Here is a 27,508-nt window from a genome sequence, read left to right as displayed (position 1 = left end):
TGTAACCTATGTATGAATGAAGAGCAAGGAGCAGGACTGGGCAGGTCTCTCTCTATTCCTTGGCTTTCGATTTTAATGAAGGGAGAGAAATGGTTCATGACGCCGGGCTCAGAAGTGACATATCACTGGAACCCGGCTGTCCCTGGTACCACATTCTCAAATCAAAAGACAGAGAGCCCTTGGCTGGGCTGACAGACGATTGGATTGTCTGCTCCGGGGCCAGAAATCATATCAGATTCCTCTGGACTTATTCCAAGGAGCAAGAGAAAGTTCCAGCTGTTCCCACTGTGACATTTCAATCTTTATTTCTCTTCTTTCCATTATTTCTTGTGAGGGAGATCTCTGGGAACTCTTGCGACTGAGAATTGACTTGCTAACTTTCTTCGCTGCCCTTGAAGTGAGAAAAGGGGAAGGAAGGGAAGCATCCTACTTCCCTTTCAGGGTGAGCGAAAGGGGAACTTGACAAGGAAGTCTGAGCTGCCTAGGAAATAGAAACCCAAGAAGCTACTCACTGTGTTTCCTCCTGGGCCACCGGCTTGGTGTAATAATCGCTCGAGTAGAGAACCACATTGGCCACTTGCTCCACTGCAAAGGGAGAACAGGGGTGGGTGACTCAATGTGGGGTCCTCCACGCACGTGCACGGTGCCTGCCGGGGATGCGGTCAATTGTTGGAGTGTACTTCTCAGGCTAGGCTTTACGGCTGGGGTTTCTGAGTTCTGTCCCCAGGCCACTCCTGTTTGCCAATAATCTGCCCTGTGGCAGCTCGGCCCCATGAGGCAGCCTCCCTAAAATGGCACCTTCTAGAAGACTCCTCCCCGCTGAGCCCACACCCCTTCCAACACTATCTTATTTAATAAGAACCTTATTCCAATTGTCCAAGCTTGAAACCATCTACCAGCAACATAGGCCTGACTTATGTATGTGGGTGTAAAAGTGGGCTCTGGAGCCAGAATCCTTGGGCTCAAATCCCAGCTTAGCTGTCAGCCATGGGGTGTCACTTAACTCCTCTATGCCTCACTTTCCCCAGCAGCAAGATGGGGGTGACACTTACATCTAACTTACATGGTTGTTGTGATGATCAAAAAAAAATAAATTTTTACTCTCTATTCAAATCAAGTCTGAGGAGTAGAAGAAACGATTTGTGTGACACACTCAGCACAATGCCCAGCCTTTAGAAAGCTACTAACATTTTGCTTTGGAAATTTCAACAATTCTCTCAAAAAATGAATGGCTTTGATGTAAGAACTCATAAAGTTTTGAGAAATAATTTAAAACCAAAGTATCCAATGATACTTTCTCAACCTTGCTACTTCTGGAATACTGTATTAGACACTACATATAACGCGCTAAATAGTACCAGGTCCTACGAAGGTGGAATGCAGATGAACTCAACCAACATAAGACAAAGCCATACGCACTTATATGGGCATGAAGAAAGCACTATAGTAATTCTTTAGTATGCATGCACCCTAACTCCTGAATCTTATCTATGATGCACATACACAAGGATAGAGGAAAGTGGTGTGACCAACCATCTTAATCTGCCTGGAGGTAGCCCAGTCTAACACTGGAAATCCTGGTCAAGGGGTACGCAGCTGGCTCAGGCAGAAGAACGTGCAATTCTTGATCTCAGGGTCATGAGTTCAAGCCCCACATCGGGGTAGAGATTATGTAAAGAAATAAAACTTTTAAAAAAAGAAAAGACAAAGAAAATCCTGATCAAGCCAGGACTGCTGGTCATCCTACACACACTATGAGTCTGGCTTTGTCTCAGTCACTGAGTTTTGTTTGAGTCAGTGGTGAACTGAGAGGTCACCCTCCCTGGTCATTCTGTCATGTCTTTTTTTTTTTAAAGATTTTATTTATTTATTTGAGAGAGAGAGATCACAAGCAGGCAGAGAGGCAGGCAGAGAGGAGGAAGCAGGCTCCCTGCTGAGCAGAGAGCCCGATGTGGGGCTCGATCCCAGGACCCTGAGATCATAACCTGAGCCGAAGGCAGTGGCTTAACCCACTGAGCCACCCAGGTGTCCCTGTCATTTCTTTTTTATGTAGCCCCTAGAAGACCATGATATCCAACCATCCCCTGTACTTCGATGCCCCCTGAGCTGAAGAAAGGGGTAGGACAGTAGGCAGTTGTGCCTCGTGTGTAGTATCAGGCAAGGCTTGGGCCTCATGCTGTAGTAGGGCTTCACCATTTACAAAAGCACTTCCAGGCTCCAGTCCCTAGAGCCTCACATAATGCAGGAAGGTAGAGCAGGAACAGTGCCGTGGATGTTAAGGAATTCAGAGAGGTTGCACATGGCGTGAGCCCACAAATTAGGCCCACTGTTCTCAGTCCAGTGCTTTCCCCCACTGTACTGTGCTGCCTCTGTCCACAAAATTTAATTCTGATCCGAGAAAGAAAACTCCTCCCATGCCCCCCCCGCCCAATCTGGCGAGGGGCTCCTCTAGGGAGTGATCAAGGATTGTCAGGGATGTGTTTCAGGACAAAAGATAGTTCTAAGTGGGACACAAGGTGGCATGGGGTGACCCCTGAGGGTCTTTCCTCCTGTCCACGACAATAGAGGTAAACAGGCAGTGTCAAAGACCCAGGAGGGAGGCCTTATTTGCCCTCCCTGGGAGGAGAGACCCTGGGGAAATAGGACCAGATGGAGAGATTCTAGAAGACTCTGCCTTCCCGTTTTGAGAAGTTCCTACCTAATGCTTTAATCTTCTTCACTGTCTTCTCTGTGTTATTGGTCACGGTAATCGTCACCGAAATGGGCTCCCCATGGAAATAGGTCTGAAACAGTTAGCAGTTAAATCAGAAAAGAGGAACAGAGCATCATGGTATCGTGAATCTCATGGTTTTCTAGGTTTATCTCCATCCTTTAACCAGAATCAAAGTGGCTGAATTTCTACACTTTCAAGGAAGACAAAGGGATAGCAAGAGGGTTCCTTTAGAACACGGAACACGGTCTGCCTCGTCTGGGGCGCACTGAGGAGAATGGCAGTGACCAGGGCGGAGTGGAGCAAGGGTGCTCTGGCCTGGAACACCCAGTCCTGAGGGTCATGGCAGCGGTGGCCGTGGGGGGTCCCGCGTGGAGTCACAAGGCCACTTGGGGCAGAATGAGTGCTGGGAAGGGAGTCAGTGGGGAGCTCAGGGACAGGGCTCTCCTCAGCAGTGACTTCCTCAGGATCCAGGGTCTTGGGCGCACCCCTGCACACGTGTTCACAAACGGGGCTTTAACCACGCCTAGACACAAGACAGCTTCCTAACACACCCGAGGCCTGCTCCCAGGCAGGGCCCAGTGCTGGCTGCGGCTCACCTCTTTGTTGAGGGAGACAGCCAGGTGCAAGGGCTTGTCTGACATGAAGAACTGCCAGGAGGACTCAGCCTGGGGCTGGGGACCCATCTTCGCTGGGGCGTGCTGTACTTTCCGGATCAATAAACGCACGGAGCTCCTGTGGAAGACAAACATAGACAGTTCTGGGCTTCCGCCGGGTCTCCTCAGAGGGCGTCCAGGCCTCTGTCCCCGGCCTCACGCTGTGAAGCTTCAGGAACGCTCCCACGGGATGACGGTGTGGGCTTGAGGTCACTGCCACCCTCAGTCTCCAGGGCACAGCCAGGGAGTGACAGTGGGGGGGGTGCTCTGTACACCTCACATGCGTGACATGCTTCCACGCTCCCCACAAACGTAACTTGTTACTACAATTGCTATTTATTAGAACAAGGCTCCACAGCGCATGTGTTGGGTGTAAGGAAGAGTGTTGAGGGCACAAGAGAAAGAGGGCACAAGAGAAAACCTCATTCAGGTTCAAGAGGGAAGGTTGGGGTCCACAAGGTCAGGGGGCTGGGGGGGGTCACTGCCTGACGGGCAGAGAGCCTCTGGAGTGACGAAATGTTCTGGGTGGGGACAGTTTGGGGTGCGGACAGCACACAGGGTTGTAAGTATGGTTCCACGACACAGGGGAAGTACTTAAGGCCTCCAAAGTGCACACTCAGAAATGGTTCCAACAGTAAACTTCATGTGGTGTATATTCATCACAGTGGAAGAATGACTGAGAAGAAGAAAACTGAAGAGAGAGGGAATCCAGGGCTGCTAGGGGCTTCTGTGAACCTTGAGGTTGCCAACCCCTCTGCCATTTTCCTTTTTTTCCCCAGATGATGGGCCGCTGATCCTGGCCCCATGTGTAGACACCCTGACTGCTTGGGCCAGGCAAGCCCCATCTCCCTGGCCACGCAGCTCTGTGGGGGGAGCTGAAGTGAGGGGCTGCTTCCTACCCCAGCTCCTTGCCCCCCACCCTGGGTGCTGCCCCTTGACCCACAGCTACACTCTTACTTCTTGGGCACTTTGTCCTCTTCGTCCTCTGCACTGTCTCTGGCGAATGCTTTGACCTCAAAGTCGACCCCACAGCACTGCAAAAGGCAAGAGAAGACACAAGGCTTCAGTCCATGCCTCCCTTCCCGGCAGCTGGGATGGGGTCACACATCCCACTGGGACGTTATAACAGCACTCCGTCTCTTTGTCTTAGCCATGTCCTTTGGAGGCCTACCCCATGATGGCTAGATTTGCCACGTGCAGAAAGAACAGAAGGAAAGAACGACATCAGGACAGGGAGCGTGCTGTGGCCCCGAGCCCCCAGGGAGATCATGTATGGTGTCCAGCCCTCCCTGCCCATTTAGTTGTCCCTCTTTGTGTGACCCCACATGCATGGCACTGAGGTCACACTGTAGACACAGGTGCTCACGGGGCTGGTAGGGGATCCAACCCTGGGGGGCCGGTTGGCCACACCCTGGTGTGGCCCGGCTAGAATGGGGGCCGGGTGCTGCCGGTTCTTCCAACTTCCAGCAAAGAAGCTGGAAATGGAATTGGGGGCAAAGTCTTCTGATTTTTAAACTGACTCAATAGCAATATGTTGTGTGGGCAGAACAAATGCCTCTGCCCCGTGGAGCTCCTCCCCAGCCGGCTCATCTCTGCACGTCACCACGCGCACTGCGGGCCCGGGGGCGGCACCGTGCTCACCAGCCGCCCCGAGGGAAGAAGTACAGTCGGCTGAAGGACATGAAGTCGGTTGTGTTGACGATGGCATATAAGCCACAGCCTCATTGGTTCTACAGCTGTGGAATCATGACAATTCTGAGATCTAGTTTAAAAATACACCAGTACGAGGGGTGCCTGGGTGACAACTCCTGGTGCACACTCAGCCCCTTTCCTTCTCTCCCGCCATGGGAGCTTGTGCTTGGCCCACCCAACCCCTCTCTGCGTAGTGGCCAGGGTGCCCTTGGGAAGCCCAAGTCAGCACCTACTGCTCAGAGCCCACCAGTGGCTCCCTGCTCACTGAGAAATGGCCCCAAGGTCCACACCTCCCCACACCTCTGACCTACTCTCTCCATTTCGCCCTGCTCCTCCACCCCAGCGCACCAGGCAACATGCCTGTCTCTCTGGAAGGCTCTCTCCTGGGACAGCATGCCTTCTTTACCCTCCTGGGGAGGTCTTTATACGTCCTGAACAACTAACTACCTGCCCCCCAGATCCCCCTTTGCCTCTCACTAGCCTCTTGTTCTCCAGGGTGCCTGCTGTCCTTGGATAGGCCCCGTGGACACCTGTTATTTCGTTTTTGCTGGATTCTCCCCAGGAACCTGTGGGGCCCACGAGGGGCAGGACTGATTAGTGTTCCATCCACAGGCTCCGTCCTGGCTAAAGGCTGCTAAAGAGAAGATTCATTGCAATGTCTCTCTGCTATTGTGCATGTTTGAAACTGTCCAGAACAAAAGGCGATTTTTAAAAAAGTAAATTGAAGGAATGGATGAGTCCACGGCCCTTCTTTTGGAACTAACCTTCCCTACGTCTTGCGGAGCGGGCTGTAGCATCACCGAGCAGGGTAAGTAATCAGGAAACTGTGGGAAGAAACAAACCAGTTCATTCAGAGGTGGTCACTCCACATGTAATAGGCATTCGATGTACAAAACTGGGAAGAGGAAGGAGGAGCAAACAAAACAACAACAAAAACCCACAAAAAGCAATGTTCACCCATATTGCCAAGACCCGGAATGACATCATGAATGCAAACTTCCGAGAGTCCCGGGGGATCCCTCATACACGACTATGCATGTACGTGTGTGTGTGTGTTACAGAGGTGAGACCAAGTGAGGCATGCGTCCTGTCATCTCCTTTGCTCCCATCCCCGCCCTCACCCTCCTCGGAGTGCATTAGGACCACTTCGCTGTGCTGTGAGTTGCACCACTCTTCTGGGCTTTGATAATACCACATTGAATTTGGCCAGCCCCTTTGGTCGGCTGATGCTTCAGTCACTGGAACGTTGCTTTTCTGCCATGATAAGCAAGGGTGCCATAAACCTTATTCATCTACCTCGGCACAGTTTTGTCCAATTAAATTCACAGGCTATGCTAGGAAGGGAACCGTAGGTCAAAATCACATTTTTAAGGTTTTTGAGATGTGTTGGCATGTTATCTCTCCAAGGTGATGTCCCTTCAAATTCCCAGTACCAGATTGCGAGAACATGCAGGACCACAAAACTGTTTCTTCAAGTGATTAAAAAAAAAAAAAAAAAAAGGTTGTAGAGTATGCACAACGTGAGACTTGGATTTTCAGCGTACTGTTTAGTGGTATGACATCCATCCACGCTGTCCTGCAATATTCCCAGCATCCACTCCCAGGAGGTTTTCACCTTCATGCACTGAAGCCCCAACCCTGGTCAATGCTAACCCCACACACTACTCTGTGCTCCGTGTCTATGACTCTCACTGCTCCAGGTTTCCCATGTAATTGGCATCAGACACTTGTATGTCTTTGTGTGTCTGGCTTCTGTCCCTCAGTCTAATGTTGTCGGGGTTCATTCGTGTTGCCGCGTGTGTCAGAATCTCCTTCCCTTTGAAAACCGAGCCATAGATCTTTGGAGAAATGTATAAACTTAAGACACATGAACATGCTAGTAAAAGAGGTAGTGGCAGCTTTCCCGAGACTGAGTTCAAGCCCAAGCCTTTCAGAGGCACTGCAGGTCGCCAGGACTCCCCCAGCGAGAGATGGGGCTATTTATCTAGGGACCCAAGGCCCAGCAGTCAAGGCGAAGGACGACTTCTGACTTGTGTACGTTCTTCCGTCCGTCTGGCAGAGAGTTCTTTCGTGTTTCGAGCTCCTCCGGGCCAACTGAGGGCCACTTCTTTCTTTTTATAGCCAAGCAAGTGAAGGAATAACCACCCATATAATTAGGTGGTCGGATGAAGGGAAATATTTAAACTGTAGGTTGAAGTGGTGCCTTCAGAGGCTGAGAGGCTATTTTCAAGGGCTTAAAAAAAGACAATCACAGCCTGTGCAATCTAGAATTTCCTCCAAGGGGGCAATTTGAAGGCCCACAAATGTGAAGTCCTTGCTCCATCCCCTCTCCTTCCCTCCTGGTCATGCTGCAAGGTGCTGTGGGCGAAGGAACCAGGGCAGGGACCTGGAGGGGGAGAGGAGTCACCCACCTTGAGCAGAAAGGGGTATGTGTTGCCTCCCAGCTTCTTCATCAGGCTCTCCTGCAGTTTTGTGGGGGCAGGGGTAGCCTCCACAGGTGGGAACACCTGGTGCTGAGAGAAGTACAGGTCCCTGCGGAAGCTCAGGCCGATCACGTCAATGTCCTCCTGGCCGTAGCGGAAGGCGCAGGTCAGAGACACATACACTGGAAGGGAGACGAGAGGAAGGTGGGCTTGTCCCATCGGCATGGCGCCCCCGCCTGGCCGGGTGAGCACGGCGCAACCCTGGACACTGCCTGCCCCTCCCCAGCGCCCGCCCACCTGCAGCCTCTGGAGGGTAGGGGTTTTGAGAACCACACCACCCAGCCACCCAGATGCCTGCACACTTCTGGGGATCCAGCACCTTCGCTGGGGCTTGTGCTGGTTACTCTAAAGGCATCTGTGAATCAGAGGACGGGGAGGCACCTCCCATGAACCACATATTTTGGCTACAGACTCCCCTGTGTCCTCCATCCTACCACCCCCTTCTCTCTACCCACCAGCGTGGGGACCTCAGGAGGCTTTAGTAGAGAGTGAAGGTGGTAAACAGAGGGAAAGAGCGCTAGGGAGCAAGACAGACCCGTGCCAGATTGGGGTAGGCCAGAGCTTCGGGACAGGGGCTCGTGGACCAGGAGGAGAGAAGCCACCAGATCCCAGAAACACTTCTTTCGCCTTGCTCAGAAACTTATCAAGCATTCTCTAAGTCAACACCTCTGAAAGTCCAGTTTGATTAAACAGACATAATCCATGCCTGTGGCAGACCGCAAGGATTATAGGAAACTACAGTTTTGGGGTGTGGACTATTTACAACAGTCTGTAATGGGGTAAATCCAAGCACACAACATGCATTTTTCTTGAACAGAAAGCATATCAGAAGTCCTTGGAAGTCCTCCCTTGTGGATTTTGTCTGTGTCTTCACCAAAAGCTCAGAAGAGCCTGGGATCACTTGCCTATCCCTCAACCAATGTTTGTGAGGGGAAGGTACCCAGAGATGACCTGGCTTTATGCCTCCCTCACTGTACCCTGCTTTCCCTCAAAGCAGCGGCCCTTCTCTGACCAAGGGTGTGGGCTTTCAGGGGTCAGACCAGGCTCCTCCAGGTGCCCAAGAGAAGCAGGACGCCCAGGAGGAAGTCAGAGACAGTAGAAGAGGTGATTTTCAGCCCCATTTCTGCCATGCCCCTTCAGAGCTGCCACATCCATGGGTGGGACATCTACGGACACATCCAGGGGTGGGAATCATTCCTGGTGATTGCCAGTAGCAACCACTCAAAAGATATAGTTAGAATGGAACAGAGTCAGTGACATTATCATAAGGATAACTCAGGTCTGCCCTAATTTAGTTTCTACAACTATTATTAGTACCAAACTCCTTGCCCCACACATCACAGCTGCCAGAGATTTACAAGGATACTGTGATACTTTGCCTCAAACCACCAGAGTAACCATTTAAAAAAGAAAAGAAAGAAAGAAAAGAAAAGAAACGTCCAGCAGGCTGAATCTCCCTCTTTGGGGATAAACCCACCAATGGGCCCTCCTGAGTTTTGCTTCTGGCCAGGGCACATGCACAGCTGGTGGAGGCCACGGACCTCCCTTCCACGCTCTGGCCACTATTTACTTACCCTGCTGCCCAGGACAAGTGTTTCCCTTGGGTCTTAACTTTCATCTGAGAAATGGAGACAATGAGCTCCAATGTGAACAGGATAGGGTTCTGAAGATTTTAATGAGGGAGTGTGGGTAACAGTGCCTGGCAGTGATGGATGTGCGAGAGGGCAGCAGCTGCTCCCGGCTCCTCCTCCCCAGAGTCCTGACCAGACCTGCTCCTGGGAGGACAAGAAACCCGGCTCACCTTTCTTTCCCTTCACAAGTTCGGGATCCACCAACACGACACCATCTAAACCGAAAGGGAGAGAGCAATGAGGGCGGAGAAAATGAAAGAAACCAGAGGACTTCTTTATATATTTATCTATGGTTTTGTTTTGTTTTGTTTTGTTTTTAAGGAGGTTCCATGCCCAGTGTGGAGCCGGAAGCAGGGCTGAAACCCCGACCCCCCCGAGATCAAGACCTCTTGAGCTGAGATCAAGAGTCAAGATCCTTAACCGACTGAACCACCCAGGTGCCCCTCTCTGTAGTTTTTAATTGCACAAGTAATCCGTGTTCATTATAGGAAAATTAGAAAGGGAAGGTAAGCAAAGAATAAAACAAAGTCAAATATCCACTACTCAGAGATCCCCATTGTCAAGATACTGGTGCAGAATTTTTTTACTAGATGTATATGCACTGATAAGGATGTTTTACTAAAAAAATGAGATCCTAATATACGTACAATTCAGTTAACTGCTTTTCTCATACAACTATAAATTGCAAACACCTATTCTTACACAAAGACACACATAATACATACTCATCATTTTAATGGCCACACATGGCTCCACTGGATGGACATACCATAAGTTATTTAATTAACCCCCTCTAGTTAGGGCATTTTTTTCCAGTTTCCCTCATTATCATGAACAGGGTGATGAACATCCTCATAGATACATTTTTTTATCCATCGACGGTAGAACTGGATTTGGCTTTTGATGACATACTACCAGATGACCTTCCAGAAAGTACTCTGCCGAGGGACATTCTCACCCTCAAGTGCTTAGAAATGCCAGGTTTTTTACACTCTATTATAGCTGAAATCATTACAGATTCGCAGGAAGTTTCAAAGATAGTACATCTTAGATAACTATAGTACCATATCGAAACCAGGAAGCTGGCTGACACGGGGTACACTGTATGTGCAGGTCCAAGTCATTTTATCTCATGTGGCGGTTGACGGCTCCCTCACCAGAGAGCTCTCTCTCTCTGTTCATGCCCTCCCCGAACCACCCAGATTCAGCACTGCCTCCTCCACGCCCCCTCCCAGCAACCACTGATTAGTTTACCATTGCCATTATTTCATCATCCCTAAATTATCATCTAAGTGAAATCGTACAGCATTGTGGCCTTTTGAGGTCGCTCTTCCCACTCGGCATAATGCAGGATCCTGAGAGCCATACGCTGTTGTTTGTTATCAGTGGCTCGTTCTTTTTTATTTCCGAGTAGGATTTCATGGTATGGTTGTGCCACTGCCCGTTTCAACTGATTTACCTATTGAGAGACGTTTGGGTTCCTTCCAGTTTGGAGTGATCACAAATAAAGCTATCATAAACGATTGCACATAGGATTTTGTGTAGCTGTGAGTTTTCATGGCTCTGGATGAGTGCCTGGGAATGCAACTGCTGGGTCAGATGGGAAATGTGTGTTTGATTTTTAAAGGGACTGCCAAACTCTTCCAGAGTACATGTTCCCTTTTACATTCCCGCCAGCAATGTATGAGTGATCCGGTTTCTCAACATCCTCACCATCTTTTGGTGTTGTCACTATTTTTCATTTTAGCCATTCTGACAAGGATATAATGAAATTCCAGTCCATAGTGGTTTAATTTGCATTTCCCTGCAAATGCAATGATGGCCAATGATGTTGATCATTTTTCCATGGGCTTCTTTGCCATCCAAATATCTTCCTTATATCTTCTTCAAAGAACTGCTTTTTGGGTTTTTGGTGCATTTTGTTTCTTTTTTTTATTATTATTTTTTAAATTTATTTGACAGAGTTCACAAGTAGACAGAGAGGCAGGCAGAGAGAGGAGAAAGCAGGCTCCCTGCTGAGCAGAGAGCCTGATGCAGGGCTCGATCCTAGGACTCTGGGATCATGACCCTAGCCGAAGGCAGAGGCTTTACCGCACTGAGCCACCCAAGCGCCCCTTGGTGCATTTTCTAAGTGGATTTTACTTTCTTATTGCTGAGTTTCTTTGTATATTCTAGAGTCCTTTGTCTTCCCCACGCCCGGATATTGTTTCCAATCAGCCAATCGCTACCTCGCTGATGTTTTAATTTTCATTTCTTTGATCAGATTATCAGCAAAGCCCATTTGAAAAAATACAAAAGGAGCTGTTGTCTGATGGCTTTAAGGAAAACCAGAATTAAAATTTAAATCTTACTCCAAACTCAACTTACCCACAGGTTCTACTTGATCAATATGGTCTATATAGTCTCTCTTCCCCAGGTAGATGGTCACCTGTAGAAAGAAAAGATGCAGATTCTAAGTGGCCAAAGAACACTAGCACATTCATATTCAAAATCAGCAACAACCAAACCCCCCACCCCAATAATCCCCAAACCTGGCAACAACTGACACATTTTGATTACTCTTTTATTTTTTTTAAGATTTTATTTATTTATTTGACAGAGAGAGAGACAGCAAGAGACGGAACACAAGCAGGGGGAGTGGGAGAGGTAGAAGCCCCTTGCAGGGCTCTATCCCAGGACCTTGGGATCATGACCTGATTTACGACTGAGCCATGCAGGCACTCCACATCTTGATTAGTCTTGAGAAGACTTCCTGCCTGGCTCTGCCTCTTGCCCATTCCCTCCTCTCTCCCTGCTTGGCTGTGGGCAGACTATGGATTACAGGCAAGTTGGACTCTCTCCTCGTTCCCATAAATTTGCTCCAAGGAAGTCTTCCCACCCCTTGGAATGGTTCCTGTTCTCCCACCTTTTCCCACCAAGCTCAGGTCTGACATTAACCAGGTGACCTTGTTGAATTCACTCGTAACACTTCAGTGGAAAGTTATACTTATGCAAATGAGGCTCATCCCAATGTTTAAGCCTCTTATTTCCGGCTGTGAATGAAAGGTTTCCCCTCCTCATTACAAGTATATCTGTACTGAGTCTAGAGGCAGGTGCTCCAGAGTCCCTGAAATCCTACCAGGTGAGCTGCTGGACAGGTACACCTGAACCCATGCTCTGAGCAGGAGGGATGGGAGGGTTGGGGGCAAAAACCGCTGTTTCAGTCCTCCTCCTGTCTGCTGCGTGTCCTTTGCAGTGAAGGTCTCTGCCAACCCCCTTGTGGAATAGCATGGGTCACATTCACCATCACTCATGCCCTAAGCCACAGACAGGACTGTGAGTGCCTTGATGGTGGGAATTCTTTCATCATTCAGCCGTCAAGTTTCTACCACAGTACCTGGTGCACAACAGGATTCTAATCCACATTTGCTAAGGGCACCAATGAGCGAGTCCGTGCACTCTGCCTAGCCCCCTTCTTCCCTAAGCCTCTTAAATTCGTATTCTTATGTCCGTGAACTCCCAGAATCATTTCTGTTGGCATCCAATCATCTCCTATTTCCACCCCCTTGTATCAGACATCCTGGAGTGAATCCCTATACCTTTACTTTGTAGGACTGATGTTGAAGCACCCCAAGGACTACCTAGGCAGGTGGCTGGGCAGGAGGTAGGTGTTGGATGGTATGAGGATGTTTTTTGGACAAAACCAAAAAATCAGTGTATACAAAGCCCAGAATGCCTCTGGAACCAATGGCCACCAAATGGGAATGCAGGCTGATGCCAGAAAGGGTCTTACAAGCCCAACTTTAAAGACTCTAGGAAGATATTAAAACATTTTTTAAAGATTTTATTTATTTGTGAGAGAGAGAGAGTGCAGGGGAGGGTCAGAGGGAGAGGGAGAAGCAGGCTCCCAGCTCAGCTGGGAGCCCAACAAAAGGCTCGATCCCAGGACCCCAGGATCATGACCTCAGCTGAAGGCAGGTGCTTAACCGACTGAGCCCCCCAGGTCCCCCCAGTGTTGAAGCATTTTGAGCATCATGAAAGGCCTGCAGCTAAACAACAGAGTATTTATCATGTCCCAGGTGCCAAGCTCACCACCGACTACGTTATTTCACTGAATCCCCACAACTACTCTGTGAGATAGGAATTAGCCCCATTTTATGGAGGAGATGACGGCAGCAAAGTGGAGAATGAATGGACAAGGAGAAAGCCAGTTAGGCATTTGACTGTGGTTGGGAGTAGGGAAGACTGAAGGTAGGTGGAGAGAGTGTGTTTTCTTCTTTTTCAAGCTTTAGCTGTGGAGGAAGAGCAACTGGAAAGGCAATAGGGTCAAGGGGAGTTTGTTGGTTGCTGTCTTTAAGATGCATGAGGTCCATACTTGTTTGTATGCTCAGGCAAAGAACTGGGAGGGAGGGAGAGGCTGATGGTGGAGGACGCTAGGGAGAAGATGGCCCCTAAGACCCAGGTGTAAATAGCATGAACCTCAGCTGGGAGCAAAGGGGCAGGAGCAAGAAGAGAAATGGGGCTGAACAATGTGGGACTGCAGCCCACCGGCTGCTTGTTCAACCAGCAAACCAAGCACCCTTCTTCCTGAATACAAGTTGCCAATTATGTTGAGGGTTTTACCATCCCCCATGGGGTGAGGCCAGCCCTGGAGGATGGTTCTTGATGGGTCTGATCCAATTATGATCATCCAAGTCCTTTGGCTCAGGACTGGTTTAGGGTGGGCATGAGACCCATTTTTGACCAGTGAGATATGAGAGAAGTCTGCTGGAGGGCTGTTGGGAAACTATTTTCCCACTCTGAAGAAGAGATACCGGGAAGCAAGAGCCTCTTCCTTCTTTGGGAAGGAAGTGAGGGTGAGCCGCCTGGAGCTAGGCAGCCATCTTGCCACCAGCTGGAGGATGAAGATCACAGAAGAGGGCAGAGTGGATAGAATCACCGAGAAATGGGCCCAGGGCTCCTTGTGCACCATACCTAGAGCCATACAGAAGTTGCAACTGGAATAGTCCTAATATGTGAGACATTAACAGAAGGAACCCCCCCCCCCATATACAACAGTTCTAAATTTCTTGGTTCAAAGGTTGTGTATTGATATGAGGGGGAAGAAAAGAGGGAAAATGACAGGGCCCGGAAGGAGTGGTTTCTCTCTTCTGCCAGAAGTCAAGACAAAGTGTGTTGGGAAGACTGCAAAGTTGGGAGAGAGTTTGGGGAATGGTTGAGGGGGTCCTCAAGTCATCACCCCAAAGTGGAGTTCCTCAGCTGGGAACAGAAAGGGCAGAGAATGCCTGGTGCAAACCTGTTTCTCTTGTGTTGTGCTATGAGAATCAGAGAGTTTCCTCTGGGCCTTTGGCTTAACATTTAAGAAACCCAAAAGGAAAAATCCAAAATTCAGGTTTATAAAGCACAGAAAATAGAGCACATCTAGGCCATATACTGTGCCCCGATGGACTCAACAGTGGCGTCATCTCTGCCAAGCACACAAGCTGCCCGGATATGGGTACCATGTTCCCTTACCCAGTGGCCCTGAGCCAAGTGAGGACTGAGGGCATGGTGGCTGGGGTAGGCGCACAGAAGACAGAGCTGCCTTGGTCCAGCACTGGGGCTTTCCCCTGGCAGGCAATGAGATGACAAAAGACCAGATGAGTTACTATTGACAAAACAGTTTTGAAATGTCAAGTCATTGGTTCAAGGGCAGCTAGGAAAAGAAGCAAAATTGGAAGTAAGGGGGTGGGGGCTGAGAGACAAGGAGAAAATTAAGGGTCTCAGAGTTAGTTAGGTTCTTTAGGAGACTGAAAAGAAGTTCTACATGTTCAATCCATTCATTCAATTATGTCTCATTGATCATTCATTGCAAAATAGAGACAGAACACAGACACGGAGCTTCTCTCAACCTCTCAGGATTCTGGTATTGATCGTGTCTATTTCTTTCTTTCTTTTTCTTTTTTTTTTAAAGCAATCTCTACACCCAACGTGGGGTTTGAACTCATGAGATCGGGAGCTGCATGCTCAGCCAGGCGCCCTGGGTCTATTCTCAAGAAAGATCCTTTAAAAAAAAAAATACATATATATATATATATATATGTATATATAGATATATGTACATATATCTATATATACATATATATATATTCTCCCCCCCATCACGCCACTCACTTCTGTACCACTTACCGACTTGTCCCGGGAGACTTTCTTGAAAATCACGTGGTTTGGCTCAGACTTGCTGCCCTTCGCGCTGGCTGCCATGGTCCCTGTCGTCGGTAGCCGGCTTCTTCCACCTCAGAGTGTGCGTCTGGCGTCTGCGGCCTGCGGAGAGGTAAAACGATGCTGCGAGTGCAGTCAAGAACATTCTGGGTACAAAACCTGCTCATGAGGTGCTGCACGCCCAGGAGACATTTCCTTTTATCTGCTTAAGTATCGTTGTTTGATGAAATAAGGCTTTTGTCTTGTGTGTATGACATGGGGGTAGGGGGTGCTTTTTTCTGAACATGTGTTTTCTTTTTCTCCATAAGCCTCAAACATTTCTTAGGAAACCTCAGCTAGAAGGTTTGCCTTCCTGACTAGCCTTTGGTAATGGCACACTTCGCCAGGTTGGAATCAAAATTCTATCACGACGATGTCCCATGGTAATTAGAATAGGAGAGGTTCCCGAAAACCACAACATAACCACTTAGCAAATATCATTTGAAAATGTGTTAAATCCCCAGGAGTCCTGTCCTGCTCTCCCACCGCTCCCCAGTGTGGAAAAGGCCCTCTTAGCTGTCTGGACCTCAGCGCACCCTGAGTCTCATTAACAAGCAAAGTCTGTGCAACCACACGGAAAAGGTGCAAGTGAGACAGACTGACCACAGGAAAACACCGGTGGCCCTGCCCCTTGCTCTCCCTGTGTCTGCCCTGGAGGTCTGAGAAGCTTTGGATCAGGGGCCATCATGTACCTTGTTCAGCCAGCCAGAAGGGCCCAGGAGGCGAGGAGAGGGGCTCTGTCCCTCTGGGGAGAGCAGTCGGCCCCTGCTCTATGTAACCAGATGACCCTGTCGAGGTCCCTGGCTTGACGTGCGTGGGGGAATTTGTAGGGAACCTGGAGAGGGGGCCCACACCCGTGTCTCAATGTCCAGAAGCCAAATCCCATTTAAGGAGCAGAGTGGAAATGGGATTAGCGTTGAGACGGGTGAACTGGTGGTTTCAGCAGTTCTAGGCATTAGGCAAAGGCCTCTAGTCTCCTTCCAGAGGGGCTCACAGATGTAGGAGCTCCCGTGGGGAAGGCGTGGTGGGAGGGATGAGAGCTAAAGAAAAGCTACTTTCTATCCTAACCCTCTTTGGGTTCTGGAAATAGACTGATTATCCCTTCACTCCCAGTATCACCAGGACAGGGGATTTTTAAGTGCTCAACAGACTTGATTAAACTCAGCAGGCTGCTAATGCAACCTTGGGGGTGGGGGATAGAAACGAAAAGGTCAAGGGGAAATGTCAAGCTCGAGATGAGCCCTGGTCTTATAGAAGCCAAACCCATATGGGAAACAAAGACCAGAGGAAATGTAGAGAAAATTAACCGTCCTTATAACCTGCAGCCCACAGACAAATACTTGAGGTGGCAGGGTAGAATGGTCCTCCAGGAAGCTCCCATCTTAATGTTAACGCCTTGCTGGAAAGAAAAACCACCTTCGCTTGACAATAGTCAGGCCTCCAGTATCCTGTACGTCTTCTTCAGCATCTGAAAATCTTTTCAGAAGTTCCCTTCGTCTTTACTTCCCCCAACCCCAAAGTGTATAATCAGTTGTTCCTCACAGTCCCAGGCCAGCAGCTCTTTTTGCCCATGGGTCCCGTCCCCAGGCTTTAATAAAATCATCTTTCGGCACCAAAAGCATCTCAAGAATTCTTTCCTGGCCTTCGGCTCCGGACCCCAACAACACTACTCCAAAAACACATCAGGACTAGAGGTTCCTCTCCCCGACCCCACGCCCTATTGATTATGGAGACGAATCTTGTCAGATCTGCTCCCTCCCTACACCCCGCCTCCCCAGTGTCTCTGGAATCTGATCACATCATCCCATCCCCAGAGCCTTCTCCTGCGTCCCCAGCACCCCCTTTGCTTTCCTGGACCATAATGTCGCCTGCTGTCGGACTCTATCCATCTTCAGCTGCCAGGCCCTTCTGCACGTGGAAGAAGGCCCTTCCGAGCCCTGATCTGTCCTCTCCACTTAGTGTCTCCCACTGCTCTGAGAGAAGACACGGGAACCTGCTTTCCACATTGTCCTGCCCTGTGTTCCGCCTACTCCCCCATACTGTTCTTTTTGCCTAGAACAATCCTCTCCTCTTTCCAAGTTGCTGACTCCTTTCACGCTTCAGGTGCTGGAAGAGAGGAGTCCCATCCTCAGGGGATCCTTTCCCAACCTCCCTCCCGGGCTGAGTTGGAGACACAGTCACCTTTGACAACTGTGTGGGAAATTATTTCATGGTCTCTCTTCCCTTACTTGACTCTAGGCTCCGGGAGGGCAGGGGCCCGTCCCGTTGTTTCCCTCACCATTGCATTCAACAGCTGCTTCCAAGAACATTCAGGGAATAAACAGATGGGACACTGTGGCCATTAACACATTCACATATTGAACTTGACGTGGTGTCTGCGAATGAAGCAAGTCTAAGCAGAAAGCTTGTTCTAACATTTGAAATGCTAGCATGTGTGGAAACTTCCAGTGGCTTCCTCCTGCCTGGACAATGCCTGTGAGGCCCTCCAAGATTTGATCCTTTGTTACCTCTAACCCTCTTTCTTCTCTTTCTTTTTTTTTTAAGATTTTATTTGACAGAGAGAGTGAAGGAGCACAAGCAGGCAGAGCAGCAGAGGGAGAGGGAGAAGCAGGCTCCCTGCTGAGCAGGGAGCCCGATGCGGGGCTCGATCCCAGAACCCTGGGATCATGACCCAAGCCAAAGGCAGTGGCTTAACCAACTGAGCCATCCAGGCACCTTTGTCCCTTTAAAAAAAAAAAAAAAAAAGATGCAGGACTTGAACCCACAACCGTGAGATCAAGACCTGAGCTTAGCCGACTGAGCCACCCAGGCACCCCTGACCTTAGTTCTCACTACTCACCCATTTTGCTCCAGGCCACCTTCCTCTTTGCTTTTCTTCAAACCTGCCTCAAGGCCTTTGCACTTAACTGTTTCCCCTTCTGGACCATTCTTCCCACAGAGAGCCACTTGGATTGCTTCCTGAATTCCTCTGGGTCTTTACTTCAGTGTGACCCCATTCACCTGGGCCCTATTGTGCGTTCTATCATGCGCCAAAACTTGTGGCCTCCTCTGCATTATTTTTCTCCATTGCCCTCATCAGTCTCGCATGCAGAAGAACCTATGTATCTTGTTTCCTGTCTGTCCTTCACCCCATCATCACTAGCACATAAGCTCCTGGAGTGCAGAGAACCCTGACTTTATGCACCTATCCCATCTCCAGCATCTAGAAGAGGGATCTCATTATACTTAAAGCACATGGATGAGTCACTGGATTGCAACAGTGTGATAGCTGGCAATAGCTAAAATTGAGAAACAGTATTTTTAATTTCTAAGGGAGAAAACTTTTTTTTAAACAGAGAAATGCCAGCTACTAAATGCAAAAGGATGATGAAAGGAGAAAAACATACTCTGACAAACTCTGAGTGGATTAATCATGACTTCTGATTTGCTCTATTTTTTGAAGTTTGTTTATTTATTTACGTAATCTCCAGGCCCAATGTGGGGCTCAAACTCACAACCCAGAGACCAAGAGTCCCATGGTCTTCTGACTGAGTCAGCCAGGTGCCCCCTATTTTCTGCCTTTCCGATGTTGTGACATCCTGGGCTCTGGGCTGGGAGGGGCAGACTCTGGAGACTGCTCCTCCCAGGGCTATTCCTTCCCCAGAGACTGCAAACAGCTACCTTTCTTTTCTTTTCTTTTCTTTTTTTTTTTTAATAAAGATTTTATTTATTTATTTATTTATTTGACAGAGAGAGATCACAAGTAGGCAGAGGCAGGCAGAGAGAGAGAGAGAGAGAGAGAGAGAAGCAGGCTCCCTGCTGAGCAGAGAGCCCGATGCGGAACTCGATCCCAGGACCCTGAGATCATGACCTGAGCCGAAGGCAGCAGGCAGCGGCATAACCCACTGAGCCACCCAGGCGCCCTAAAAACATCAACTGTGATTTTTAAACAGAGAATTCTTAAGGTGACAAGTGACTTCAAGGGCCAAAACAATGAGACTCTTCTTATAGAAAGATGCCTGGCACGGGTGTTACCCAGGCACCCCAACAGCTACCTTTCATATGCAAACTAACCAATGGGGAGCCCAAGTTCCTCTTGGGACGGGCTCTCATGCAGAGCCACTACAGCCTTACCCTAATCATCCCCAGACCAGGATTCAGCCAACTGGAGAGAGCCTGTCATCACAGAGCCTGATGAAGTTATTCAAACTCTCCAATCCTAAACCCACTTCTCTTGCCTCACCAGTTCTTCCCCATGGAAACCATAGGAAAACTCTTGTCCATGTTTTCCCCCTCCATCCCTCTGCCTTCTGACCAAACCTGGTGCTTCCCCCAGGTGGTCCTGTGTGGCACAGGCTGCCCACTCCTTTCAAGAACAGTAACAAATTACCTTTTCAGTGGCCATTGTTTCCTGATCTGTTGGTTTTATCATTGCTGAATGATTGCAAATACCCATCTTAAAATACTGATAAAATGATCGACTCCAAAAAAGATTCTTCATTGGGGTCAAAACCTTCAGGTGAAGAGTTGATGGAGGGGAATGGCTGTCCCTATTAGCGCCCAAGTGATGGCTAATGGATCCTGGGCTCACCACGAGGTGCAAGCCTGGCCTGCACAACAGGGGACCAGGCTAGGTCCACGGTCAATCTTAGCATCCACAGTAGTGAACAGGAATCCATGAAGCATTTCGACATCACTTCCAGTTTATGGGAAATGCAGGGAATAGAGGAACAAGCTAGAAGACACCACAAGAGAGCTACCCGATGAATGGAGAAGTAGCTAGTGTCTTTCATAAGCCGATGTCACAGAAAAGGGAGGTATTTGATTAAAAGACACTCAAGGTACTCAACATCCAGATGTAATGTGTGATCCCAGACTGGATCTCCAATTTGAAAAATAGGATCTACAGGACATTTGGGCCCGTCGGGAAAATCTGTATATGGTCTAGGTGACATGTAAGACAGAAATATCTGGAATAGGAAGGTAGAGATTATGACCAAACAACAGTCATAGGATGGCATGTGCAATATGACCATACCCTGCAAACACATACACTGTGTGTACACACACACACACACACACACATACACACACATTATATGCATAATCTGCAAGGATACATACTAAGGACCTAACTGGTCTCTGTATGGTGGGTATGTCAGGTTTCACTTTTTTTTTTCCTTGTCTGTGATTTAAAATTTTTCTCCAATAATCATATACTTCTCCTAAACAGAATGGTTAAAAGATAACATTGTTATAAATTTAGAAGAGTATCTGCTTTTCCCCTTAAAAATACGCCAACAAGAGGAAGACAAATGACCAGGGTGTTTCTTTCTGTGTCCCCATCAGAGGGGCTGCAGCATCTGGGACCCACTTGCAGCTATGGCTGCTCTTGGGACACCCATTCTCACACAGTTTTGTTAAAACCAGGTCGCTGGGAGGGTGCAGACTGATGGATTTCAGTCACTGACCCACCAGTTCCCGGCAGGTAGGGTTGGGCTGGATACTGGACCTCATTCATTTTGGAAATGTAGTCTCTGGTAGTCATTCCCAGCCTCTGGTCTGTGATGAATTTATTTCTGCTTGGCAGAAAAAATGAGAAAAACAAGGGCACTGTTGTAAGCTTTGTCATGGAGCCAAATGTCTTCACTGTAAAGGACTGTCCTCCTTTTTTCTAAGGTTATAAAGTCCTCAATTTTTGGATATTAAAATGTCCTTCCTCTCTTTCATTATTGAGATACACTTTACATACATGCAAAGTTGCCCATTTTAAAGTGCAGTTTGATGAGTTTTACTAGGACTATGGTTAAGGCAGAACATTTCCATCCCCTCAAAAGTTCCCTGGGTCCCTATTTCGGTCATTTCCTCCATCAACCCCTCAATTTCGAGCCACCACTTATCTGCCCCTCCCATGAGTTTTGCATTCTCGGTAATCTATTGTGAAGTTCAGAATATAGAGAAAAGTTGGAATAACACAATAAACACCCACATAGTCCTCTGTGAGATTTGACAATGAACACTTCAGTGCATGTGCTCACTTATTGTTTTTCCCTTTTGAAGCGTTTGAAAGTAAGTTGCAGACATCATGACATTTTACTTATAAATATTTCAGGATGCAGCCACTGAGCGTAAGGACAAAATGCCCTTTCTTTTATAAGATAAGAATGAGAGTAGATGGCAGTTTAGAAAAAAATCCTTACTTGGCCAAAATAAAAAGTTGTCAGCCTTTCCCTAGAGTTATTTTGGAAATCGACAGCTCTATGAATGCAAAGTCTGGGAACCACTGGTGACAGCAATGCTTGCTTCTCTGAAGTCAGTGTCCAGTGAGATGAAGTTCCAAGCCCCACGCTTCACCTCCAGGTACCAAATGCAGTGCCAGCCAGCTCGCAGGGGCGGCAGGGTGGAGATGTTCAGCTTAAGAGGCTTATGGGCTTCAGGGGCAGGTTATCGTCTTAGGGCTTTATTAGGGCACATGCACGAAGAAAAGCGGTACACCCCGCTAAACATCAACTACAAAATGAAAATCTTGTGTCCTCATCGTCTTGGTTTCCTTGAAGCAGAGAGCCCCGGAAAAGACTGGGGCAACTCTATTTACAGAATGCCAGGGAAATCAGAACTTATAAAAAGCCACCTTAATTCCAACATGGACCTCTTGGGCAGCTGGCCTAAGGAGTAGAGGGTGGTTGTTGGTTGGGCTTGCTTACAGTATCTGAAATCATAATTGGGATCCTGGGGGTTCTCAAGTTGGGCAGATGCTTTAAAAAAAAATTATCATCCAAGGGATCCTGGGTGGCTCAGTCGGTTAAGCATCTGACTCTTGATCTCAGCCCAGGTCTTGAACTCAGGGTTGTGAGTTCAAGCCCTGCAGCACTGAGGCTCATGCCCAGCATGGAGCCTACTTAAAAACAAACAAACAAACAAACAAATAAATAATAAAAAGAATGTAGTCCACACGCCATCCCTTGCTTGGCTCTCCTCCACAACATGCACGATAAGAAGTTGTTGAATGCTTCTGGGGATGGGGAAATCATTACCACCTTTCTTTGAAACAGTGTGACACATAAGAAAATTCTTTGTTAGGAAGGGCTCAGCTTCCCTTCTATTTCCCTCCATTGCTGCAAGTTAATCTAATCTCTTCCACTGGTGACTCATCTGTGACTAGGACCCAGGTGCTCATTTCTCATGGGCATTGCCACCGCCTCACCCATGCTGGGGTCCCACCCCAGTCAGATTTTGAATGTCCATCTTGAGGCATTGTGCTGAGAATGGCACTTGGTGCTCCAGGTTTCCATGCTATATAAACAGCTCCAGGCTGGAGTCCAAGGTTCTGTGACCCATTGATGGTTCCCCTGCCACCTTGGGGAAGTACCTTGCCTCACAGCTATTTCCTTTTCTTCCTCTATAAGGGGAGCCGGTGAGCTGCCCTCTCTCAGGGCTGGGGAGATGCATCAAATGTGCAGATGAGTCCCTTAAAAGGAGAGTTGTGCGCAGAGTTGGGGGTGGAGGATTCTGCAGGGCATTTCCCCTCGTCCTCTCCCACAAGGCTGACATGTGCCTCCATGTGTGCCTCTGTTCTTTTTCATCCTCATAACGCCACATGGGTCCCAGCACTAGGGGGCTTCCAGGGGCCATGAAGCTGCTTCGATACAAGATTTCGTGGCCAAGCACCAACTGAGTTGCTCACTCCAAAAGCTGAGAACACTTAGGGGGAGGCCTTTCAGAGGAAATGAATGTTTATGCATATGCACCACCCCTCCGCAAATCTACAAGTGGAAGCCCTAAATCCCCAGGGTGACAAGGTGCTGGGAGGTGAACAGGGTTGGATGAGGTCACAGGGCGGGGCCTTGATCTGATAGGATTAGTGTCCCTGTAAGAGACACCCACTCTCCACAATGCAAGTGCACTCCAAAGTCCGGTGAGCATAGGGCAGCAGCAGCAACCTCCGACCTCCGAGATAAGGCCTCGGGAGGGAACCTACCTGGTGGGTGCCTTGACCTCAGGCTACCAGACTTCCAGAGGCGGAAGGAAGAAGTATCTGTTGTCAGAGCTGCCCAGTTTGTGGTGTTTCGTGATCGCAGCCCAAGCTAAGACAAGTGCCCATGCTTTTCTTCAGGTAGATCAGCTGCTTGGTATAGATCAAAAAAGTCCGGAAAAAATGGACACTGATCCAGGTTCAGAAATGTCCCAATTTTTGCTGGAACCAGACGGGCGTGGCGGTGGAACACTGTGAATATACTTTAAAATGGTTACTTTTATGTGAATTTCAATACATTTAAAGCCAGTAAAAAAGAAATAGACTTTTTACACTGTGACCTGAAACCTACACATGCACGCACAGAATAGGATCTACGCAACACTTCTGCTTCCTCTGCGGTTTATTCTTAGGTTTTTAACTACTCTCCCTCCCTCCCTCCTCGTCATTTGTCCCGTTGGCGGTTAACGACCCACCCTTTTGGGGCTGTCTGGTTAGCTTTTCGCTGATTCAGTCCTACTAAATACTAACTTGACTGAGCGTCCATGATGCTGAGCACCACAGCGGGACAGCAGGGGTCCTGAGAACTGACGTACAGGTTCTTAGAACCATCTGGGCATGTACTCTAGGGAGCAGCAGCACTGAGGGCTTCCTAACCAGAAACCAGACTGCGCGCAGCCTGCATGCTGCGCTCACAAGCTTAACTGCCAACCATCTTCTTGCTCTGGGAACACAAAGCCCAGAGCCCGATTCACCTGCCCTCCTCTCCATGTCTAGGGTCAGGGCAGAGCCACAGAAGCCTGGCACATGGCTGTGTCCAGGGCCACTGTTCCCATCTGGGACACACATACCGCTTCTATGGGGAAAGTCAACCAGATCCAGCGTGGGGCATAAAAAAAGTCAGCAACAGATACTGCTCTAGAATAAAAAAGACCCAAAAGGCGAACAGAACAGGGCCTTTATTGTGGACAACTGCCGTAACAGCTCCAGTTCATTCCTGTCTGTCCCCATGCTGCTGGGTGGCGCCCCACACTCAGGCAAGGGTGCTCGTGCCATCTGCTCTGGCCAGTGAGATGGGACAAGGCAACCCGGGCAGAATGACAAGTGCTCGCACATTGATGGGTGCAATCTTGCTGCATCATTCTTGCTTTCCTAGCTGCCTGCCAGATGTGAGGGCACCCTCTACCATTCATCCCCAACTGGCCAGCCCAGCCCACTCACAGGTTTGAGAGAAATAATGACTGTTTCAAGCCATTACAATTACATTTTAAGGTAGTTTGTTGTGTTAAATCCTGATCCAAACACTCACTGTTGAAACAACTGGGAACATTTGAATCTGGACTGAACAGTTGATGACACCTAGTTCTTACCAGTCCTATGAGGTAGAACAATGGCACCGTGTCCTTAGTAGTCTGGGATGTGTGATTCAGAGAAAATGACAAGCTTCAGGTTTGCTGTGAAACACCCTGGCAGTAGATGCACCAGGGCTCCTTACACACAAGTGTTTCCTCTGCCTCCTCAGATTCTGGGGCCACTGGATGTGGGTGAGCTCACTGAGCCTGTCCGTCAGTCAGGGTTAAACGAGGGCTGTGTAGCCCAGGGGAAAACTCACAAAGGAGAGTGGGAGTGTTTGAGGAGCACAGCATGGCTGGAGCACAAAGAGGATGGAAGTATCTGGAATGAAGGCAGGGAAGGGTTGGGAGGCATAGATGGAAACCACTAGGGCTGTGTTATGAAGCCAGAGCTCCCAGAGGTACGAAAATCAAATTATGTGGAGGTGAAGCAGATTAAAAGTAATTTTACTGGACTGTACCACTTTTCTTTGATTTTCTTCCACAATCTATACAAATGGGTACATTTCACCTTCCTTGATTGCCCAAGTTTGGGGTGCCTGGGTGGCTCAGTGGGTTAAGCCTCTGCCTTCGGCTCAGGTCATGATCTCAGGGTCCTGGGATCGAGCCCGTGGGGCTCTCTGCTCAGTGGGGAGCCTGTTTCCCCCTTTCTCTCTGCCTGCTGCTCTGCCAACTTGTGATCTCTCTGTGAGTCAAATAAATAAAAATCTTAAAAAAAAAAAAAAAAAGATTCCCCAAGTTTATTACTGGCTTGAAAACTTGGGATTGGGCACCTGGGTGGCTCAGTGGTTTAAAGCCTCTGTCTTTGGCTCAGGTCATGATCCCAGGGTCCTGGGATTGAGCCCCGCATTGGGCTTTCTGCTTAGCAGGGAGCCTACTTCATCATCTCTCTCTGTGCTTGCCTCTCTGCCTACTTGTGGTCTCTGTTGAATAAATACATAAAATCTTTAAAAAAAAAAAAAAAAAAAAAGAAAGAAAGAAAACTTTGGATTTCTAGCGAGTGGGCATTTCCATACGGCACAAGAGAAAAGATGGAGTGGAGTAAAGGCAACCCTGTGGCCAGCCCCAGGCCATCTGGTGGCAGCCTCACCATGTAGGCCTGGAGGGGTGTGTGGATTGGAGGCATGGCACTCACTAGGGGTCAGGATGCTGGAAGAGCTTCTCACTTAACTATGAAACTCCCCCCAATTTGTGACACGGGACACAGTTCACAGATCACAAGGTTTGAGAGCCACAGGCTTCTGATTATGATCTGAGGCCTCACAGGAACCCAGAAATGTTTGTGGTTTCTGCAATCCGGCAGTCTTGAAGGGGAATTTCATCAGGGCTGTTCTTTCCTGGTGCCCACATGGGTGAGGGGTTTCAAGTGCACCTTTCAAAACATCTAGTTCTCTAAAAGCAGGGTTGTGCTGTGCCACATGAAAACACAGGTAGCTCTGCACACCTTGCTCTGCTCAAGAGATCTGGAACTTCCCAACCAAGCCACTCTTGGGGCCAGGCTGGCCCCTCCAGGCTGAGAGATTACCCCAGTGTCCACACAAATTCTCCTGCGTGCCACGATGTGAAAGATGTAGAGGGGTTTTGCAGGACTTAAGGACAAAGGCTAGTATGTATGTGGCATGTACTTTTAAGAATAAGGCACTGATCTTGATTTATCACACTATTTTGGGAAATGACCTAGGGAACATAAGTTCATTTAAAAAATGTTTTAAAATCCTCAACTTCTGAGATATGTTCATGTCCGGGTCAAAGCTGCCATCACTTACCAGGGAGCACACCAGCTCCCACCACCCAGATTCATCTGGGAAATGGTGAAATTCCTGCGACCATCTCCTACCCCCACCAGCAGAAGCCGCAGCAGCAGAGAGGATCCCAGATGATCTGACAGATTTTGGGGGGGGGGGTGTGTGTGTCAGGACCATGAGTCAGATGAAGTCCTCCCCTACCGCCCGTGTGAGCCCACACACAAACACTCAGCCAGAGCAGGTGACCTGAAGAGAGCATCACGGTACAGATGGATCTCAAACCAAAACCTCTCTTTGTTCGAAGTGGAGAGCAGCCAAGCTTCCCTCCAAGTTCAAAGAAAACAGGATAGTTAGAGGTTACTGTAATGCTTACTTCACGTCTCTTTCAAGAATGACTTACCCTTCTTGAAAGTGACTACAAAAGACTCCTTTGGCTTTTTGGAGACTGCTGGCTGCCTCTGAGACTTTAGGTCACAAAAGAATTCTGCCCCCAGGTGCTGGGTGAAGTGGATGTTCGGCTGTCTCCCCACCCCCTGCAAACAGTCGTCATAAGGGAACGGACAGAGGTCTCGAGGTGGGGGTGGTGGCTCCAGGAGATCAGGATTTGTCCCAGCACAACGCTGCTTACTAGAGACCCAAGGCCCTGCGAACAAATCACTCCTCCGTGAGGTAGTTCCTGCCCTTCAGTGAAGAGGCTGGAGACCAGCGGGAGACCGCTAAGGCTCACCATCGATCCTATGGACAAAGTCTTCAGTGCGGAACCAGGTACTCTCACCGGCTGCAGCACAGACCTGATGGCAGGAGTCTTGTGAGTGCGCTGGGCGCTCACGGGACAGATGCAGAGATTCATGAGACCCTAAGACTTACATGCGATGTGAAACTGGGATGCTGGTTTACAGGCAGTGGTAACGGAGGCTCGAATGATGAACGATGAGGAGAGACCCCAGGAAAATAGCTGTTATTTACAAATGAACGAATACCACGCAAACAGATGGAAGAAACAGCTTTTTCTCGGAAAGACAGAGGAGCACACAATAACCATGAAGAGACACAAAGTTTGAAAAGTATA

General features: G+C 48.7%; 1 protein-coding gene across 2 annotated transcripts in view; it reads right to left on the bottom strand.

The window, feature by feature from the left end:
- The window catches only part of SAG (S-antigen visual arrestin), a 35,818-nt gene extending 10,531 nt beyond the window's left edge, over positions 1 to 25,287 (bottom strand). For both annotated transcript variants that reach the window (XM_032355217.1, XM_032355218.1), the window contains exons 1-10: positions 23,349 to 25,287; positions 15,320 to 15,454; positions 11,540 to 11,600; positions 9,343 to 9,387; positions 7,470 to 7,663; positions 5,823 to 5,882; positions 4,324 to 4,400; positions 3,310 to 3,445; positions 2,699 to 2,783; positions 513 to 585 (exon numbers count right to left, since the gene is read on the bottom strand). In XM_032355217.1, coding sequence (XP_032211108.1) covers positions 513 to 585; positions 2,699 to 2,783; positions 3,310 to 3,445; positions 4,324 to 4,400; positions 5,823 to 5,882; positions 7,470 to 7,663; positions 9,343 to 9,387; positions 11,540 to 11,600; positions 15,320 to 15,394 — 806 coding nt within the window. In that variant the 5' untranslated portion in view covers positions 15,395 to 15,454; positions 23,349 to 25,287. The remainder of the gene's footprint in view (positions 1 to 512; positions 586 to 2,698; positions 2,784 to 3,309; positions 3,446 to 4,323; positions 4,401 to 5,822; positions 5,883 to 7,469; positions 7,664 to 9,342; positions 9,388 to 11,539; positions 11,601 to 15,319; positions 15,455 to 23,348) is intronic.
- Between the last annotated feature and the right edge of the window lie 2,221 nt (positions 25,288 to 27,508).

Source organism: Mustela erminea, chromosome 8 (assembly GCF_009829155.1).
Source record: "Mustela erminea isolate mMusErm1 chromosome 8, mMusErm1.Pri, whole genome shotgun sequence".
Taxonomy (NCBI): domain Eukaryota; kingdom Metazoa; phylum Chordata; class Mammalia; order Carnivora; family Mustelidae; genus Mustela; species Mustela erminea.
The sequence above is the reverse complement of the archived record's forward strand: the minus strand, read 5'-3'. Positions and strand labels throughout refer to the sequence as shown.